The sequence below is a fragment of the Corvus cornix genome, chromosome 7 (genome assembly GCF_000738735.6).
Source record: "Corvus cornix cornix isolate S_Up_H32 chromosome 7, ASM73873v5, whole genome shotgun sequence".
Classification (NCBI taxonomy): domain Eukaryota; kingdom Metazoa; phylum Chordata; class Aves; order Passeriformes; family Corvidae; genus Corvus; species Corvus cornix.
Genome location: NC_046337.1, coordinates 18,370,186 through 18,387,006, shown reverse-complemented (window position 1 = coordinate 18,387,006; position 16,821 = coordinate 18,370,186). Strand labels below are relative to the sequence as shown.

General features: G+C 33.5%; 1 protein-coding gene across 3 annotated transcripts in view; it reads left to right on the top strand.

Moving 5' to 3' along the window:
- LOC104693916 (sodium channel protein type 2 subunit alpha-like) overlaps nt 1-16,821 on the top strand; it is a 70,602-nt gene that overhangs the window by 37,866 nt on the left and 15,915 nt on the right. For all 3 annotated transcript variants that reach the window (XM_020584997.2, XM_010406863.4, XM_020584998.2), the window contains exons 17-22: nt 198-371; nt 1,613-1,969; nt 2,861-3,346; nt 13,247-13,367; nt 13,967-14,121; nt 15,117-15,290. In XM_020584997.2, coding sequence (XP_020440586.2) covers nt 198-371; nt 1,613-1,969; nt 2,861-3,346; nt 13,247-13,367; nt 13,967-14,121; nt 15,117-15,290 — 1,467 coding nt within the window. The remainder of the gene's footprint in view (nt 1-197; nt 372-1,612; nt 1,970-2,860; nt 3,347-13,246; nt 13,368-13,966; nt 14,122-15,116; nt 15,291-16,821) is intronic.

The following is a 16,821-nucleotide window of genomic DNA, read 5'->3' as shown; positions in this document are numbered from 1 at the left end:
TTATAGGTTTACCAAACCTCTGTCCTACTATATATCCTGATTTAGTTACTTGTTTTCAGTGTTTAGAAATATTTAGATGCCATTTGGAGATAGCAATCAGCTGGTTTTTATAATAACAGGTGAGAGAACTCACTGGATTAAAAAAAATTCCTCAGGTATATAAATTTCTCATAACCATTCATTACGTTTTGTTTTAGGTATTCACTGGGATATTTACAGCAGAAATGGTACTAAAGATTATTGCCATGGACCCTTATTATTATTTCCAAGAAGGCTGGAATATTTTTGATGGTATTATCGTTAGCCTTAGTTTAATGGAGCTTGGTCTTGCAAATGTTGAAGGATTATCTGTTCTTCGGTCATTCAGATTGGTAAATACCTTGTGAATTAAATATTTGCATGCCATTATCTCACTCAAAAAAAAAAAAAAAGTAAAAAGTGCTGGTGCCTGTAATAATTACCATATTTTGGAAATATGTATTGTATACTTCAATGGCTCACATTATTTTTCTTATGTGCCTAATTTGCAAGCTATGTTTGGTAAGTACAAATTTAAGGTGTTTGATACCTTTTAGTATCAAATTATCCTATTGATCTATCCAACTGATATACTTTGCCAACATAAGACTAACTGCTACCTTTAAGAATTTTGTAAGTCTTTACACTGATTTCATTAAGAATCATCAAAGTTGAATATCTGTAAAAACATACATATTGTCACCAGCATATAGATTCATAGCATTTTTAGTCTTTATATTGTGAACATTACTTTGTGTTACTTGTGAACTTAAGCAGATCCTCTCTTCACATTTATTTTAATGGGCACCAACAATAAACTTCTAGTCACACCATTACATATAACAGTTGTAACAAGCTGACTTTAAGATAACATTTAAATTGAAATATTATTGAGCTTTTAATAGAAACGTATTTTTAATAGCAATTAGTATTGTGCACAAACTAGTTTATAGATGTGTTTCCTAGAGGGCCAAGATTAATGATTTAAAAGTCTTTATTACCAATAGTCATCACACTGGTTGAAAACCTTATCTCCTAATACATAGAGCAGGAAGGAGTGACTTATTTAGCACTACTTGCAATGGTATCCAACTTCACATAACATAGTTTGAGTAATGAATATTATTTTTAAGTTAGTGTTTATGATTTGAATGGACATCATAATATCAAGATCAAGATTTTGCTTAAAAAATTGGCCTCTATCTAAGCATGGAAGGCTTAATGTGGTGCTGAGGGAAATGTGGAACCAAGCCAACAAAGAGGGTGTAGTCACAGTGATGAAAAGAGTAGAAGCGCCTAAAATGTCTCTAAGAATTCAGGAATCATCTGTAAGTGGACGTTTAAAAATAGTAAAATAAAATGTCAAAAAAACCACAAATTATGACTTTTTTTTACTATGTGCATGACTGAAATCAAATGATAAACAATGCATTTTTGACAACTTCTCCATGTTCCCTGCTTCCCGTTAAAATAATAATGTGGTACTACTGAAGAACAAATTAATACAGAAATTGGTATGCTCTGCTAGCCAGCTTGAACCTAGCTTCTCTTTTGTAACTAACACTAATAGTTCATCTGCATTTTTGTTTTGCAGCTTCGAGTTTTCAAATTGGCAAAATCTTGGCCAACTTTAAATATGCTGATTAAGATTATTGGCAATTCAGTGGGGGCTCTGGGGAATCTGACCCTGGTGCTGGCCATCATTGTGTTCATTTTCGCTGTGGTTGGGATGCAGCTGTTTGGCAAAAGCTACAAGGAATGTGTCTGCAAGATCTCCAGTGACTGTGAACTTCCTCGCTGGCACATGCACGACTTTTTCCACTCTTTCCTGATTGTATTCCGAGTGCTGTGTGGAGAATGGATAGAAACGATGTGGGACTGCATGGAGGTTGCAGGCCAAACCATGTGCCTTATTGTTTTCATGCTGGTCATGGTGATTGGAAACCTAGTGGTACGTGATGAACATTTTTGAACATTAACTCTGATGCAGATGTACAGGACTCACAGCTAGGCAATGAAAATGTTTGTCATCCTTCTGTTTAGAATTAAAAAATTAATCTGAATGGGCTAAATTTTGGGTAAAAACATACGATGATTGCATTTTCCTCTTTTTCACACATTTCTATCCCCTGAAGTACTCTTACTATGGGTACAAGCATTTAGAAGGAAACTAAAATGTCAAATCCAACATCCTGTCATGGGAGTGCTAGAGCTAATTTAGAGCTGCTGTTTAATTTTTACTACTGAACTTTTTGGATTGTTTACGTGTAAAAAACAAAAATGAAACCCAGAGGGATTTGCCGTCCAGCCTAAAAAGGTGTTTGAAAACTTCTAACTCAAGATTGTACAAGAAACCTTTATAAAAAAATTTAAATTCAAGCTGACAAGTTAAAATGCAAAATTTCAATTGATAAATATTGAATTGGTGAGAACTTCCTAGACATAAGTCTTATAAAAGGAATGAACCATTTACACTTTTACTTTATTTTTCAGTTTCTTTTACCATTAAAATTTGCAGTCAAAATTTCCTGTCAAAATTCTCTTCCTTTAGTGATATTTTTAACATGACTTAAATTTTTATAAAATAGAATTCAAAATATTTGTATCCTAGTTATTTACATGACCTTGCAATCTTGACATTTTTTCAGCAAAAATGTGCAGAGCCCCAAAAAGTTATTTATGATCCACAACCTGCTCTACTTCTTTTTTTAGAATCATAGAACTATTTACATTGGAAAAGGCCTTTGAGATCATCAAGTACAACTGTTAACCTAGCACTGCCAAATTTAACACTTCTGATATGTATGTATTTACTATATAGCTGTATTCTCTCATCTTTTAGGTATTGAACCTATTTCTGGCCTTGCTGCTGAGCTCATTTAGTTCAGACAACCTTGCTGCTACAGATGATGATAATGAAATGAACAATCTCCAGATTGCTGTGGCAAGGATTCAGAAAGGCATAGATTTTGTTAAAAAAAAGATACAGGAGTTCATCCGAAAAGCCTTCGTTAGAAAGCAGAAATCTTTAGAGGAAATCAAAGCACTTGAAGAGCTAAACAACAAGAAAGACAGCTGCATTTCCAATCATACTGCTGTTGAAATAAGCAAAGATCTGAATTATCTTAAAGACGGGAATGGAACCACCAGTGGTGTAGGCACAGGCAGCAGTGTGGAAAAATACGTAATTGATGAAAATGATTATATGTCATTCATAAACAACCCAGGCCTCACTGTAACAGTGCCCATTGCACTTGGAGAATCAGATTTTGAAAATTTAAATACAGAAGAATTTAGCAGCGAATCTGATATGGAAGAAAGCAAACAGGTAGGATTTTTCGTATCTTAACTATTAAACTGTAGTCATACATTTACATGATTTAATTACATATTTAGAATTGTTTAAAAACTTTAATATCCTATATTTTATGTTTTATAATTTTATGTAGTACAATTCAAGAAAAAAATTATATAATGGTATAGTGTAGAAGATCCTTAGAGTTTACATTTTTAGTATCTTGTTTATTAAAATTTGGAAGATATTTGATTTTAAATGTGATTATTTCTTTCACAGTTTTATGAGGTTTTAGGACTGGTACATACTTGATAAAGCATTCTTTCTGTAGTACCTCCATGATAAGAATTTATGGAATAAGGGTAGAAGGCTAAGGAACAATGAAGGAGTGTACAGCTTTGCATACCTAAGCAAACATAAGTGGAGAAAAAATATTTCTCTCAATATTTAGGGTAGTTCTAAAAATTAAGACGGAGACATCACAGATCACTAATATATTCTGTATTATCTAAAAATTTTTGTGAGTAATATTTGAACAGACTGTGCGTTCAGAGACTATGGCTGGCTGAAATAAAGTAATCTAGGTACCAATGAATGTCATGGTAAAGCAGCAGCTCAAGTTATACTGGAGAGCAAAGTGATCTTGTAATACAGAAGCATGCAGAAACAGCTTACTTGAAGGATTTATGCTGTTGTTATTATTGTGCAAAGTGACAAAAGTTGGTCTAAAAAATCAATGCCATGTGTTTCAAAAGCTAAGTGGCTCAAATACCAGAAGTGATCATGTACAGGTGCTAATAGTATACAAGGAAAACTTTATATATTGGGGTAGTAATCAATGACAAGCTAATAAAGGCATTAGCAGAATCTAATTATATTCAGTGCCATTAGAAATTTAGGAACCTTGTCATTTAAGACATCAGGAACCATGGATAAATTTGTTTTCAATTAGATTAGAAGCTGTGATGTTGTGTAATAACTCATTAATCCAAAAGGGTTTCTTTACCATGAAGAAAGCTCTCCTATAAATAAGCCCTGCATTCATGACTTTATCATAGCTGTATATCTGGCATATATGCAATAATGATGTATTCCTCAGCAATATCAAACTACACCACATTACATTAATGCATAGCCATGATCCAATTAATCATACTATGGGGTTTTTGCTAAAGAACATCAAGAGTGTGTGTTTATTTGCAGCTGCAAAGAATGTTGCTCTAAGAATTGTAGGATGAAGAACGAGATATTCTATCATCTGAGTTGCTCAGTTATGAGACAAAGAGTTTCAATGCAAATGTATAAGACAATATAGCAGGAGTGCTTATCCATGGTAAATGTAGAATATAAGAGATACAGGAAGTGTAAAGCAGTGTAAATTAAGAGATCAACTAGTATAAAAAAAAACCCAAAAACATTCAGAGCGATTCTGAGTCTGAGAGTTAAGTATTTTTCATGTAAGCTGATCTAATAAAAGTTGGTTTTCATTTCCAATGAACCTTTAGCAAAGTCTTCTATGTCTTTTCATATATTCTGATGCTTTTTAAAATGACATTTTACTAGATATTTTCTGTTTTCATTGTGGCTTTGATAAATACAGTTATGAGTGCCTTCCTATTAACTCCATCAAGTTACAAGCCTCAAAATTTCCTGAATATGTTACTTTTTAAAAGGTTTGTAATATGCATTAGGAAGTTGGGAGGGGCTGTGCAGATACTGAATTTGTGGTTACATGACATGTTAGCCTCAGCAATAAAGGAACTTGGGAAGTTCCCGTCCATACCTAGCTAGTGATCCCCTGGCAGTCCACTTTCTCTGCCATAGTGCCTGTGGGTCTGTGTTACAAGGGAAGTCACTGGTTGTGCCATAGGTATTACTGGTTTATTTCTTCTGTAAGATAGATTGAATGGCTCCGTTTACAGTGTACTGCCATATAGTCTATGAGAACAGCTGAGGAAAAAGCAAAATGCAATGCAAAGGCAGAAACTCCACTGCTTTCCAGGTGAATATGTGATGTAGGTACACTCCAAGAAAGTGGAGTAAAAGCCCTTTTTGATGTGCTGAGAAAATACCAATTTCAAGGTGACTTTCACAAGTCAACTCTCTGTTTAACCCCATCTTTGCCTGGTTCAGGCATTGTGCCTTTATCTTCTAAGGCCATCCTGAAGTTTCTGGACAGTAATAAATCAAAAGGGATTTTGCCCTTTTTTTTAATGGACTTTTATCCATATGTCTTCAGGAAGAGAAACCACTTAATAAGCAATTTGACTGAAAATTTCAGGTGACTGTGGGAAATCCAGCAGTAAATGATGGATGGTATTTATATTAAGAAATTGTGGAGGAATTTTCAACGGGGTTAAGACAGCTTTAGGACTTTGTGCAGCTTCAGTATTTCCATAGACTATAGTAGTCAATACCATTGGGAAACTGGAGCAATAATAACTTCCATCAAGTTCTGCTCACCCATAACTGTTTATTGTTTAACTGTCTGACATGTATTCATACAGTGCAAGTGTGCATATTGTGAACAGTGTCTAATCAGACAGTACCCTGAAAATTGTGAATTCTATATTAATTGCACTTTCTGCTCTGGATTCCTTATTCCATTCCTTCTGGATGATTTCTGTGGAAAGAATAAAGTGGGTTATTTTATTGTGTGTATAAAAATCCACCAGCTTTCTGAATATATGAATGGAAGTTCTGGCGTGTGACAGGAATTTGTGAAAATTCCCAATCTTCTCCTACCAAGTCAACCGTACTGTTGAATCTTTTGCTGCCTTCTGATTGTCTTTTAAGGAAGATAGAGAGTACACTGGTGCAGTATTTAAGTTACCTCTCTAGAACAGTACACCATCATTTGCTTTGTTTTGCCTCTCAAGGGGTCCCACTGAGAAAACACTCCTGCTAGAAGGCCTGGTCTGCAAAAGGAGGGGTAAGAGATGGGGCAGAAATTTCCCTGCTTTAACTGTGACAGTACTTAGCACTTAAAACACCCTCAGGAGGTATCCCCTATAACAATGTTTTATTTAACCACAGAGCTGTGGGAAGCTAGAGCTGCACAGGAGCTGTAAAATGAATCTTTTTTTTTTTCTGGTGTCTTACTGTCACTGATGCTTAAGAGCAGAATGATTATTTGAAGTCTGTCATGCTAGAAGTGGGGCATAGCCTGTGTTCCCCTGAGGAATATGCCAGGAGCAGGTAGTTACGGTAGATATTGTAATTGTGGGTGAGTGAGGAAGAAATTGTAATATTTCCTATTTTTTTTTTTTGTCAGATATGCTATAGTAGAAAGTAACTCTAGCCACCAAGCTTCTTTTGGAAGGCCAGCTCTTTTTCTTTTTTTTTTTTCTCCCCTTTCATGGAAAGACTTTCTAATTAATTTGCTAGTTAATAACTTCCCAAATCTGCCAGAATCTATTCTGGAACCTGATTGCAAATTCCAGATCTAAACAAGATCTTTCTAATACATATCACTAGAAAATTGAGTAAATCTCTTTTTGGATGAAACAGAAAGATAATACTTGTTAGATTATAAAGTTACTCACTCCTTTAGAGTAATAGTTGGCTGAAAGTACCTGCAAGAAGTGAACATTTCATTGATACTTTGAAGGAGAATTTTTTAATAATCAGAAAAGAGAGATAATCAATGAGACAATCAAAAACAATGAGATAATCATCAGAAAAGAAACAGATTTCTGCTCTGAAAATAAGGTACTCAAGATCATTAACTTTGAAGACAATAAAAAAATTAGAAACAGCTAAAGGGGATAATTGGGTGGGTTTTAACGTTAGCATGTGGATGCTGTTTCCATAGTGAAATGAGTGGACTATGTTAATCTTACCTAACATAAGACTCCTAACTATTGTATATTACATACCCCTTAACAACTGTTCATTATAGCTGATTGCCAACTTTATAAATATAGTTTTGCATTTTGACATGGGAAAATAATTTCAAATATATTTCTCAGTTATGGAAAGCTTATTTCACAACTAAAGAAATACATACACCTACAGGCCTCAATCACTCACAATTCCAAAAGCTTTTCTATCTACAGTGTATGTAAAGTAAATACAAATTCAGATTGGAGAAATGAGGTTACTCAATTTACTTTTGATGATCACAACAGATGATTTTCATCAAATTAAAAATATCCTTCATCATCTAATCTACTGAATTTTTAAAACAATGAATAAGTTCAGTTTTCTGTTTGGCTTCACCACAGCCTTTGTGCCCAGATGAAGTGAAAAAGACAAGAACAGAGTTATTGCATTCCCAAAAGATAAGCATTTTCATTGGCTCTAACAATAGTCAAAACAGACTCCACAGGATTTCATCAATTTGTTGGATGATTGTTTTATCATGTTTAAAATGTCCAACAATCTAAATTATCTTTTCTAAAACTGACCAGTTCTGGGGCGGTTTCTTCAGAAGTAACAAATTATTTAAGTAATGGACTACCTGTGGTTACTGATTTAAACCATATCTCTGGATACATTGATGCTCCACTGTCCAGACACCAATACAATCCTCTTTTGAAACAATGATATAATGATGAGAGATTCAGAAGTGTATAGCATACTAAATCTAAACTAGAAATTTACATAATATGATAATTCATCCCATTTAAACTGAACAGAAATTAAAGATGTGTATTTTCATCAAGATCTAGGAGTTCTACCATTATTAGAGGATGAAGGAGGAATGGGAAGACATACATCTTCAAAGTATTTTGCTTCCTGTACATACATATTTTTCAAATAAAAGAGATAATCACATAGTCAATTAAATGAAGACTAGGACATGAAACAAACAAAAAATCCCTTAAAATTTTCATTAATAAGCATTAAGGACTATATAAATACAGTAATAGTTTCCAAATCTGCTAATAATGTCTTTGTTAATTTTATTCATTCCATTTTTATTTATGAATCACAATTTTTGTGTGCAGATTAGTAGTTCTAGCTTCTATATTTCTAATTTCTCTAAAATAAACTAACAAGTTCTTAGAAAACTTTGTTTAACATTTCAGGTGGTATGTATTTCCCTTTTTCCAGCTAATAATAAAATATTTAATAATTATGTTTTAATTGTGTTAAAGCCGTGTTTGAATTAGAGATTCCAAAAAGAGAAAAACTAGTGATCCTGTGTCTTGAACTTCACTACCTACCATTCTTACTTCTCACAGGGGTAAAACCAAGCTGGAGCAATCAAGAATGCAGCTCTGGTGCTTTTTAACCAGGTAGAGCAACGTGTCACCACTTTCACACAGGTTACCTAAGCAAGTTATACATATATATGTATATATATATATAATCACTTTTTAATGGATTTTGACTGGCCTGCATGCTATTCAGCTATGTACCTTCCCTATCCATTGCAAGAGTAGAAACATGCACAGCTGCTCTCTGCTGAGTTATGGGATTCACATCACAGCATGGTCAGGTGGGACTGGCAAACCCAACATGTATTTTTTAACTCGGCTAATGGTTTTTCTGAATATTTAAATACAGTATTTAGCAATACCTGCATGCTCTTCAGGTTTTGAAGTATGGATCATAAAAGTACTGGAATGTTTTATGCTAAAGAAGCCAAAGAAAAAGGGAGCATGCATAGTTTTTAAAAAATAAAAACAACCCTTTTTGATTCAGCCCTTATAAATGTAAATATTTAATGAAATGTGTGAAATGTGTAAAGTGATTTTGAAATAATTTCTGCCACGACTTCATCCCCTTAATGGATAATATTTGAATTATCACAGTAGCTACTTGTGTAAAAATTACAGTTACACTTTTAAATCTGCAATGCACTGTAATGCAGATCTTCAAGATGCTACAAACTACACTCTATTCATTTGGACAGTGCATATCTTGAGTTTTATAAACTGGAAGAAGAGCAAGCAGTCTTATAATTGCTAAAATTATACTTAGCTAATAACTTGCCTTAAAGAACTCTGAAAAGCTAAACATTTTACAACTCCTCTTTTCTTAAATGCCTTTATAAATAGTGGTATTTGGAATGTGTTTCACAATAGCATTCCGTAAATGATTTGGGGGACTTACTTGTGTGAATTAGCAAGACTACACAGTAGTCAGCATAATTTTTATAAAATTGCACATATACCTATTTACCCTAGGAATGTTTTTCAATATAGGCAAACATGCCCTCCATTGATGAGTATTGGCAGAGCCTTCAGGAATAGGAACAGCAAATATTGCACAGGAGCCAAAGTTACATGAAACTAAGGAGGTCAAATTATTCTAGCAAAACTAGGCATCAAAATTTTGGGGGGATTGAGATTTCAGTCCTGTAGCAGGATTGAAAACTGTTTCCTTCAGGCAGAGTTTTACTGGCTTCAAAAGGATCACCAAGTGGTTCTTTTTGTACCCTTGATTATAGTGCAGCATGATCTACCTTTATCATATTTTGGTTTAAATTGCCCAGAGATGCCAAAAAAATTAACATTGGTGGGTATTCTGAAAATTCTCAGATTTCAATAATTAAATTTTAAACCAAGATATGCTTCAAACACCAAATAAGACTCTAAGGAAAGAGATTTTAAAATTATATTCTTAATATTATATAAAAGTCAAATATCATAAGATCTGAGATTTAAAGTCAGCTTAGAATCACTTTGGAATCATCAATCTCCATTATTTTATATTTTTTCACTCAGTTACAGTGCAGCTTTCGAGACTGAAAGTATAAAACCACATGGCTGAATTACTAAAGGCAATTTGTAATGGCTGAATCCTTTTATTTTATTGTCACTTGAATCATGAAGCCGTTTGTAAAGCTTAAAACTTCAGTAGCCTGCTCTTGCTCTTGTTGAAATCTAGAATAGAATCAAATGAGAGCAAGACTGGGTCTTAAGTGAATGCATTTTCTTGTAAATGGGCGCATTAACACGCTGTTGGTCAAAGCTTGTTTTAATGATCGAAGCTGTTGATAAGAGATGCACTGCTCTGAAAGAACATTATGGAGGCTGATTATACATACATTAACCAAGTATTTGGGTGGGTGATGAAGCATTTTTTCTTTTATATCCTACACAATAATATTTATAATACTGTTTTCAGAAAAATATAATCCCATTGAGGTAGTCTGATTATTTCTTTTATTTTTGTCTGTGATTTCCACAGTATTGCTCAGGCTGCTGCTCTAGTCAAGCATGTCGTTTTGCTGATTCAGGCCTTGAGAATGCTGCACCATAAGCAATTGCTTTCAAATGTTTCCTTATAAAGGAAAATGTGTTATCATTGAAGATGCAAATAAATATTTACAGGGCATGGTCTGTCCTAGAGGCTGATAATCACATTTATGAGCTGATAAGAAGATTGTGCTAATCCATCATGTGTCTCAAGCTTCCTATTAGTTTTATTAGCTTTATTGCTAGAAAGAATATCATAACGTCACCTTACTTAAAATGTATTGGTTCTTTCCTAATTTAGGGTCTTCAAGCAAAGAAGAGGAGTTTTGTTAACTAATGAGGTTTTTCTCTTAATAATGCAGTTGTTTGAGATTATATGAAAAATAATGAAGAGAATGCTTTATGTGAAAATTACTGAAAAGAATTATAGTAGTTTCTGTTTGTACTGGTTACAAATTGCACTTCTGCCACTTGGCTTTTAGCAACTATGAACTATCTGCAGCAGAGTTTACATGGGAAAATGCAGTTAAAAATTTGACTGCCTTTTAATTTGCACTCACAGATTTATAATGGATGCTTACTATGAACCTTTATCTTGCTACTATTAAGTCAGTCATGTATTTAATGATGATGGATCAGGCCATGAATAGTTTTACTTTTCCTAACTTGAATGTGACAGATAATTATTTTTACAATATTTGGGTTTTATTTAATGAAGAAACTGCCCATGATTTCAGTGGAAGGTTTCTTATTTCTTGGTATTTCAATGATATATAGTAAGAGAGTTAATTCACAAGTATTAATTTTAAAAAAGAGACAGCCTTATGTGTTGATAATAAGGTGGTATGCTAATAATGTTTAATATAGTGTACATTACTGGGTATTTTGGTTGTAAATGTAATAGAGAAAGTGAAATTTTAAATATTCTCACAATGAGCTACACAGTATTTTATCTCAGACTCACAGACTTACATGACCAGTAATAAAATTATTCCATTTAGAGGCAACATGGCTGTAACTATTTTACATATATAAATTTTGGAAATCATACAGGAAGTGCAGTATGAGAAGTGAAACATGATATTTTTGGTCACAATGCAGTAACAACCATGGGACCTGAGGTCTGAGTGACCCTATATTCACTACATACTGTGTGTGCAAAAGGCAGCTTCTGGAAAATTATCCTTGAAATTATCCATCATTCAACATGATTTTTGTTTAAAACTTAATTCATGTCATCTAAAAGTTGAATATGAGGAAATAATTCCTTAAAAAGCTGTATTAAGATGTATGTGCCATTTACTTCATTTCTGGCAGAAAAAGTTCTTAGCTGCCAATACATTTTCCTGAAGAGACTAAGTTTTAACTGAGGAGTTAAATAACTAGTTTTAATTTTCAGCAGTGTCTCTGAAGAAGAAAATATATGGAAGTGCCTCTTTCAAGAAACAAGTTCGTGTTTATTATTTGTTGCAAAATCTGAACAGTAGGAGATTTTTATATTCTAAAAATGTCACTATCTTGAAAACTAAATGTGAAAAGTAGTTGCTATTAAGCACTTTCTCAACAAAATTGTATAGAAAGGTCTTCATACTTTCTAAACATGACCTTCCTCCAAAGGTCAAAGGACATGAGCAGTTCTGCTTAGCTAAAAGCACAAATCTACTCAGTGCTAGAATGCCCTTTTGTTACATCAGTACCTGTACAATTTAAAGTATTTAAGTGAGAGGTGCATTCTGCATCCCCCTTGAAATTCCTATGTACAACTGCTACATGTGATAAATCAAAAGAATTTCACTGCCACGATTTCTTTAATGTTGCTTTCTGATTACAAGCCTTATTTCACAATAAAAGAGAAAGTATTATGGAAGAAAAAAATTACAACAGTACTGTCAACTGAAAACAAATTACAAATGCTATGTCTAATTATTGAATTTTTTGTTTGCATTTTTAGCAGGATTTTCCTTTCAAAATATGCTTTCTTAAAAGGGCAAAATTATGGGCAGTCTTGTGTGACTGATAAACTGTATGGCCGATAAACTGTATGACCTGATCACAGTTTTAATGTACTCAGTTTAAATTTTCTTAACTTGAGTTATTTTCTATCACTCTCCAGTTCTTGCAGTTTTCATATCTAGAAGTGCTTTTACTGTAGTAAGGACTATAGTATTTCACTGTACAAAAAAAGTAGTAGAATGATAGAAAAATTTGGGATGAAAAGGACATCTGGAGGTCTCTCAATAAGCACAGGAGACCGGAATGCAAAGATGATGTTTCAGCTCTGGTAATTTGTGCTTTCTTCAAAAGTTAAATTGTGCAAAAATTTGCCATTAAATTTAGAACTTTTTAATCCAGATAATGTGTATTTTTGTGAAAATACCATATGTAGTGGACAAGAACATATATGTGCAGATTTGTGTTAGCTCATTTTGCTAGGAAAACTAAGACAAGTTTTCAATGTAATCCAGCATAATAGTAAAGACAATGAAATAACTTGAGAGTGTGGTGCATGCAAGCTCTCCGGTATTAATACTACTCAGAATACTTCACCAGTCATATACATGGATCAGGTTAGTAGCCAAATTATATTTAGTCCTTCCCTATGAGAAGATAAACTGGGAAACAGAACTATACCATTTACATGTCTATGGTTTTACTTTTGGTGATGCATACTTATAAGTTTGCTATTCTTCAAAAGTTAGATTGGCATGATTTGATTCGGTACCATTTTTTACAGAATATGTATCTAATGAGAAAAAATTGTTCTGTGGAACTTTACTTACAGAAACTAAATGCATCAAGCTCATCAGAAGGCAGCACTGTTGATATTGCTCCTCCTGGAGAGGGCGAGCAAGCAGAAATTGAAAGTGAAGAAGCTCTTGAACCAGAAGCCTGTTTTACCGAAGGTTGTAGAATAACTATCGACTTAAGAGATGTATTACTAAAATGACATTTTTACTAGGCTTATTTAGGTTCTTGAGTGTTTCAAATCTGGTGGACCTTCATGACCTCAAAAATCAAAAGAAGATACTTTTAGCCCAGAATGCTGGAAATCAGATGAAAAAACGAGGTTTCCCTAGGCTTTGAGTAACTTCATATATCTGGCCACTGCATACATCTTGTAACAAAGAAACTTCCTTAACTTTTCTATTGTTAAAATGCTTTTCAGCTATTTGAAAGGGCCCTTGAAATTTGGAAGAAATAAATTTTCATGTGACTCCATCAACAAATGGAACTGTTACATGCTAACAGTCAAAAATATTGGTGTTTCTTGGATTGACTTCTATAATAATTAAGTATACTATTGTCTAGTTTCTCTCCAGATTAGTGTTCTAAATTCAGATATTCATCATCCTGTGTGATGTGGTATCCTATTCAGCATTTCAGTGATTAATTTTAAAAAATATTATAAAATTGGTTAAAGCCTCTAATAATATATACCAGAGTAAATATTGACTTTTAAGTAATTGGCTTTTGGATACTAATATCTCTTAATCTAATGCAGGTTGTGTGCAGAAATTTCCATGTTGTCAAGTAAGTATAGAGGATGGCAAAGGAAAAACTTGGTGGAATCTTAGAAAAACCTGCTACAGCATAGTTGAACACAACTGGTTTGAGACTTTCATTGTATTCATGATTCTCGTCAGCAGTGGAGCACTAGTAAGTAGAACAAAATTGCAGATGCTGAAATATTTAGATATCTCTTTAGGAGCAACAGCAAAAATAAACTTTGCTCAGAAAGACTTGCTTTGCTTGGAACTGTATATAACTCCCTGCATTTCATCATTCCAGGATTGAATGAAACTTGACTCAAACTTGAAAAAGTTTGATAAATTTCATATGCTCTTTTTTAGTCATATTTCTGTCTTGCCTCTGTAAAGTGGTGCCATTTTCTTTAAGACAGTGTAGGTACTCAAGGTTTAAATTGCCTGCCAATTTTCAGCATGTTTGTCAAGAGATTTGACTATAAAGGACTACTGTTAACTGTGAATACATAGCTAAATGCATGGGTTTAAGTCCTTAATCCCTCCTAGGCTCAGCCACTCTTTGAATTTTGCTTGTGAAAGACTATACCAAAATGGAATAATTACTTCATTCTATTCCTATTTTGAAGGCAGGAGATACATAAGAGTGCAGAAGCAAATTAAACCTAACAGCCACTACCCAAAAAGATTTGCATTACCCACCTTTCCAGCTTTACTCAAGCTGAACATTTGCTACAGTATCAATGTGCATAGTTGTACATTCTAGCAAATACATTGCTTTTTAATTTTATTTTTAGACATAAATTGGATTGATCTACCTGCTTTCTAGAAAACAATATAAATATCTGTAACAGATATATAAGAAAAGGGGGGATTTGTGTCTCTGTGAAACTTTCATAATACTACAGAGGATAAAAATTCATGCTGTGAGTTTATTTCTTCATTCATTAGTAAAATACAATTTTTTAAAAAATTTGTTTTACAACTCCAGACAAGGCTCCTGTTGCTCCAATTCATGGTATGGTTAAAGATGGGAAATAAATAAAAAAAGAGAATGAAGAAAAACAAGGGGAAATATTACCTCTACCCTAATTATTTTTATTCTTTATTGCATAATTTTATCATGCATATTCTGTGAAACAGTAGTAATACCTGAATATATTTTTATAGGCTTTTGAAGACATATATATTGAACAACGCAAAACTATCAAGACCATGCTGGAGTATGCTGACAAAGTTTTTACGTATATTTTCATTTTGGAAATGCTTTTAAAATGGGTAGCATATGGTTTTCAAATATATTTTACTAATGCCTGGTGCTGGCTGGACTTCCTGATTGTTGATGTAAGTACAAATTAATACTGTAAAATTGACTGTAGTAAAGTTTCTGTGTTGTAAAATACATTACTACTAGATTAATATTATAAATGTGCAAAAATAATTCCCATTTCATAGTTATACTGCATTAGTAATGGCCTGCAGTGATTTGGAGGTGTTATTTAAAGTCCATTCATATGCCAAGAGGAAAAGGATGGCTGGCTATCAGTCTCTCCATTCTTCATGGTTAATATTTTCATACAAAGGATGTATCAAACTTGAGATTTTATGAGGAAAAAACCTAGTTTTTAAGCATGCTATCTTTAATGGGCTCTGACTATGTTACCTTATTCCTTAGCAAATAAGACAGTTCATTGTCCAAATATCTTCTTCAAACACTGCAGCTTTTCAAATGAAACAATTCATTTGGTCCAGATTTCATCTAAGTTCTCAGAACTCTCTTACTGAAAACTATTCTGTAATCATTTCTAGTGAAAACAGAAAGACAGTGGCTATTTGATCTAAAAAATAATTAGTTTTAATGGACTGACAATCTGCAATAGCAAAATCAGCTGTGACTTGGCAGGGTTTATGATAGAAGAGAATACAGAGTTTCTTGGCTGCCTTCCCAGCTGTGATATACTTCTGTGCAAAGGCCTTGGTTATGTTGTCGGAAGGGATCAAAGTTGGTTTTGCTCCCAGAATATTTTGGTCTCTTGCCTCACACATTATCTGACCCATTTCATTGGCTATACATGTCCTCAGTGTGGAACTGAGAGATGGCGTCTCACAGCAATTGTGCATTTTTAGTAATTTCTGCCCATGCTACCATATTTCTTGAGAAGTTTGCATAAATCCTGGTCCCATCACTACTTATTCCATATGTATATAGAAATTATCATATTTGTAACTCCCACAGGAAAAAAACCTAGCTAGATTGGCCCATAATTCAAAATGGGTGATCTTATCTTTTTTTCTAACCTGCCCGAGACAGTTTTGTTATACAGTTAATCTCTAGCTCTGTGCTGAAAATCTAGAATGAAGCAGTGTGAATGGTTTTCCTAAGAGGATGTTAATGAAGTAAGAGAGGCCTCTCAACAGGATTATGTTAAGAATGGATTTTTTTTTTTAGATAAACTACAACTCATGTTTTAATTATTCTTTTTGTAACTTAAACCTAAACAGATTATTCTAAGCCATATTCTATATTTCCTAGTTTAGCTTCAGACATGCTGTTATCTGAGCAGGCTTTCAAACTTAAAAATACATCATTATAAGTAAAGAAGCTTATGTTGCTAACTTTTTACCATAGTTTGTAATTCTATAAACAAAAGCATGACTAAGTAAGATTAGAACTTTCCACTTTTGAAGAATTATTTTCAGTGTTCCAGCAAGTGATAAAAAATGTTTTAGTCTGTTTAAAGCTAACTCAGCAATTTCTTTAGCACCACCAGACAGCACTTGAAACAAATATGTGAGCTCATGTTATCTTCCCAGAGAAAAGCAGAGACTACACTGCTTTAACTGGCAGTTTAAAGAGGTGTGATTCAGTGGCTTT